Source organism: Alosa pseudoharengus, unplaced genomic scaffold, assembly GCF_046254945.1.
Source record: "Alosa pseudoharengus isolate Yale_2024_CS ecotype anadromous, Long Island Sound unplaced genomic scaffold, YU_APseudo_1.1 YU_APseudo_1.1_scf_1, whole genome shotgun sequence".
Classification (NCBI taxonomy): Eukaryota; Metazoa; Chordata; class Actinopteri; order Clupeiformes; family Clupeidae; genus Alosa; species Alosa pseudoharengus.
The window spans coordinates 16,306,077-16,311,076 of NW_027468564.1; the positions used below are offsets into that span (position 1 = coordinate 16,306,077).

The 5,000-nt window shown below is 43.9% G+C and overlaps 1 protein-coding gene across 1 annotated transcript in view; it reads left to right on the forward strand.

Annotated features, from left to right (window-relative positions):
* The first annotated feature begins 1,238 nt into the window (after nucleotides 1-1,238).
* Nucleotides 1,239-5,000, forward strand: part of LOC143122039 (guanine nucleotide-binding protein G(I)/G(S)/G(O) subunit gamma-13-like) — a 6,136-nt gene continuing 2,374 nt past the window's right edge. The window contains exons 1-2 of the mRNA XM_076282823.1: nucleotides 1,239-1,395; nucleotides 2,037-2,134. Of these exons, the coding sequence (XP_076138938.1) occupies nucleotides 2,037-2,134 (98 nt within the window). The 5' untranslated portion in view covers nucleotides 1,239-1,395. The remainder of the gene's footprint in view (nucleotides 1,396-2,036; nucleotides 2,135-5,000) is intronic.

The following is a 5,000-nucleotide window of genomic DNA, read 5'->3' on the forward strand; positions in this document are numbered from 1 at the left end:
TTGGGATTGGGATCGTTCTTTTTGGCCAGAGGGAAGAGTGCCACCTACTGGCCACCCACCAACACCACTTCCAGCAGCAACCTAGTTTTCCAAGGAGGTCTCCCATCCAAGTACTAACCAGGCCCACACCTGCTTAGCTTCAGTAATTCAGCTAAGACAAGGTATCCATTGGTCTGGCTGCTGGCCATATACACACACACCATTCATCACATCATACTGGGGGGCAGCCGTGGCCTACTGGTTAGGGCTTCGGGTTTGTAACCGAAGGATTGCCGGTTCGATCCCCGACCCAGTAGGGAAAAATGTGGGCGGGGGAAGTAGTTGAGCACTGCTCTCCCATGCCCACATCCACGGCTGAAGTGCCCTTGAGCAAGGTGTGTGTGTGTGTGTGTGTGTGTGTGTGTGTGCGTGTGTGTGTGTGTGTCTCACACCTCACTGCATCGAGATTGGTGTGTGCTTCACCTCACTGTGTGTTCACTAATTCATGGATGGGATAAAAGCAGAGACCAAATTCCTTGTATACGCAAGTATACTTGGCCTATAAACCTGATTTACACACACACACACATACACCAACTATCATATCATACACACACACACAATCATATTATAGTATACACACACACACACACACACATCATCTATCCATCATATCATACACACCATAACACTCACACACACACACACACTCCACCCAGAATCCACCATGTCTGATTAAATCTCAACCGCTTTCTGGTTCCAATGACTTCCCTTTTAGATTGAGTGCACTGCCCATTGTTTGGACGGTCATTAGCCCACTCACACACACACACACACACACACACACACACACACACACACACACACACACACAGTCTCTCTCTCTCTCACTGTTGTGCCTATACTGGTTTGCATGAATTTCCCGAAACACAAAACAAATCACCAAATGACACTCACACACACACACACACGTCTGACAGCATTTAAATAGGAAAACAAAACACAGCTCCAGGAGGGTCAGTATGCAAATGACACGCACACACACACGCAGACACACACACAGGTTAAACTAAAATCACACACCTCACACAGGGGCGTGGCAGGTAGGCTGGTCAGCATGCACACACACGCACACACACACACACGCACACACACACACACACACGCACACACGCACACACACACGCGCACACACACACACACACACACGCACACACATCTGTGTTTTAGTGATCAGCTCCTGCCTGCAGTTCCTCATACGGAGGCTGTTCAGTGTCGATAGCACCCTTCTGGAACTTTCTCTCTCTCACACACACACACATCTTACTCTCTCTCACACACACATATATCTTACTCTTTCACACACACACATCTGACTCTCTACATTGGCCCTGCGTGGAACAGCTGCTTGAGAAGGTAGGAGTGTGTGTGTGTAACTATGTGTATGTCTATTGATATAGGTCTGAATGTTATGTAGGTGTGTGTAACTATTGTGTGTGTTGATATAGGTCTGAATGTTATGTAGGTGTGTGTGATATAGATCTGAATGTTATGTAGATGTTTGTGTGTGTGTATGTGTGTTGATATAGGTCTGAATGTTATGTAGATGTGTTGATATAGGTCTGAATGTTATGTAGGTGTGTGTGTGTGTGTAACTATTTCTATGTGTGTTGATATAGGTCTGAATGTTGCATGCTGAAAGCCAAGGATGCATTATTCCATGGTGTATGTCAGTGTGTGTGTGTGGATCCCAGAGTGAGGGTGAATAGGTGGGCTGTTTCGCCTCAGAGTACATTATCAATCAATCTATATTTATATAGCACCTTTCAGAGTACATTATCAATCAATCTATATTTATATAGCACCTTTCAGAGTACATTATCAATCAATCTATATTTATATAGCACCTTTCTTAAAAGGTTTGTAATACAAGATGCTTGTATTGTGTTTGTGTAGATTATGCTGCACGTTCCTCCGATGCCGAGGAATGACACTAATCTGTGTGTGTGTGTATATCTGTATGTGTGTGTGTGTGTGGTGTGTGTGTGTGTGTGTAGATGGATGAGCTGGATGTCCCTCAGTTGCAGAGAGAAGTTGAGAGTTTGAAACAGCAACTTCAGACCAACAGAGAAAAATCATCTGTGACCATTGCCGAGTAAGTCACACACACACACACACAAATCTGTGACCATTGCCGAGTAAGTCACACACACACACACAAATCATCTGTGACCATTGCCGAGTAAGTCACACACACAAATCATCTGTGACCATTGTCGAGTAAGTCACACACACACACAAATCATCTGTGACCATTGCAAAGTCACACACACACACACAAATCATCTGTGAACATTGCCGAGTAAGTCACACACACACACACACAAATCATGTGTGACCATTGTCGAGTAAGTCACACACACACACAAATCATCTTTGGCACGATGTCTTCACAACACACCACATGATTGGCACGATGTATTTACATTTCGACTTTTTTTCCGCGGAAAGGGTAGGATATGTGTAGACAACTGCCATATTGCCGTTACAAACTAAGCCCATGCATTTCTATAGAGCAGTGGTCACCAACCTTTTTGAGGCCAAGATCCCTGACCTCGCCCTGAACAAAGGCAAGATCTACCTTGAAGTGTCAAAAGAGAATCAAAGCTAAAATACTTCCAATTTAAGGCCTTTTATTCAGGCAAATGTATCAGGTCAAAAATATCACATCCTCCACCCCCTTATACAGGCGTCAATGAGATAACAACACTTAATTAACATAGTCTTTACTTACATGATTTTGGTTTTGATTTTTTAATTGGAGTAAGTTTTTGTGACAGCACGTCATGATAAATTTGATCATGTTTGATCGCTGTTTTGGTATGAAGCATCTTTCACGTAATGAATGCGCAATCTAGAAAGTGAAAGTAACCTGCCTAGGCCTACAATGCGCTCCGTGTGTAGCTGTCTGTGCACGTCCTTAATCAATTACATTCTTCAAATGGAGAACAAATTCCTGACAGTTCCTGATCGCTAAACTTTCGGGGGTTTTTTTCTGTCAGTTAGCAGTTGATGTAGAAGCAGCATAATTTGACTTCAAAGTCCTGCTGCGAGAGAGAGAGAGAGAGAGAGAGAGAGAGAGAGAGAGAGAGAGAGAGAGAGCGCACCTGCAAAGTGGTGCTGTGCGCGTGTGTGTGTCTGCATGGGGTTATACGTTCGGTTCAAGTCAGAAGTTGGTCCGTCCGGTCCCGCATTCACGCTGCTCCATTATTAATTTAACGTAAAATATGTGCAGGAATTTCTCGCATTATGATGGCTAGAGTTGCGGGTCTTGAATAAATCATGCGCTATACCCGCAATCCCGCGCTGAAATTTATGCCTTAAAACGTTTTTTGGGAATTTGGTGACTGTGTTTTTATTTTTCCTGTTATTCTCGGGATCTACTGGGCAAGTCCTAAAGATCTACAGGTCGATCACGATCGACGGGTTGGCGACCACTGCTATAGAGGATTCTTTGAGTGTCTCATCACTAGAAAGTCTCTGTAGTGGGGGGCCTTAAGCACATAAATAGGTTGTTTCGCGCAATTTCTTCTAAAAGCGCCAAATTTGGCACAGATGTAGGTCAAGTTATACTGAAATGATTTAGCTAGGGCGCCGGAGCCAGAGACTGCAGCCAATCCAATATGGCCGCTGCCCGAAAAGGGTTCCGACTAGATTTTTAACCACATGAGCTACAAAAACAAACTTGATGTCTTTTTCAACTTAATTGATCATGGGAAACACATAGGAATGTTTATATTTATGACCCAGTATATCTGGACAGCTTAATCCTCCAATTCCAATATGGCCCCTGTCCAAAAAATCAGTTTTGACTGTAGTTATACCCCATTGTTTGCGCCAATTTATCTACAAGCACCGAATTTGGCACAGATGTAGCTCAGGTCATACTGAAATGATTTAGCTAGGGCGCCACAGCCAGCGACCCTTGGGGCCAAGATGGCAGCCAAATCCAATATGGCCGCTGCCCGAAAAATGTTCCGACTATAACTTTTGAACCACATGAGCTGCAAATATAAACTTGATGTCTTTTTCAACTTAATTGATCATGGGAAACACATATAAATGTTCATCTTTATGACCCAGTATATCTGGACCCCTTAATCCTCCAATTCCAATATGGCCTTACACCCCATTGTTTTCGCCAATTTATCTACAAGCACAAAATTTGGCATGGATTCAGCTGAGGGCATACTGAAATGATTTAGTGAGGATGCCGGAGCCAGTGGCCCCTGGGACCAAGATGGCTGCCAAATCCAATATGGCCGCCACCTGAAAAGGGATTACTGTAGGCTGCATATTTTGAACCAGATGAGATACAAATGTAAAATTAAAAAATATTTCACCTTTTCTGGCTATGGGAAACCCTATACAATCTGGTGACTGTCCGAAAAAGGGTTTTGACTACAACTTTTGAACCGAATAAGCTACAGATGAAAACAATTTTTTTTACCATGACCACACATTAAATGACCTAAGCTTTCTCAAAAAATAGAGTCTGCTCTGACCCTTCTTTGGAGCAGCCGTGGCCTACTGGTTATGTTTCGGACTTGTAACCGGAGGGTTGCCGGTACGAACACCGACCAGTAGGAACAACTGAAGTGCCCTTGAGCAAGGCACCTAACCCCTCACTGCTCCTCGAGCGCCGCTGTAGCAGGCAGCTCACTGCGTCGGGATTAGTGTGTGCTTCACCTCATTGTGTGTTCACTTTGTGCTGAGTGTGTTTCACTAATTCACGGATTAGGTTAAATGCAGAGTCAAATTTCCCTCACGGGATCAAAAGAGTATTTATACTTATGTATACAGCCTCAGTGTTGTACCTCCAATCCAGTTTATTGTCTATAAGAACCCGCACATATTTGTAGTTCTCAACAACTTCCTCACCAAGTAATGAAATGGTATTTAGCTCAGGCCTGGCCCTACGAAAGTCCACCACCATTTCCCTTGTATTAGCCACATTCAAG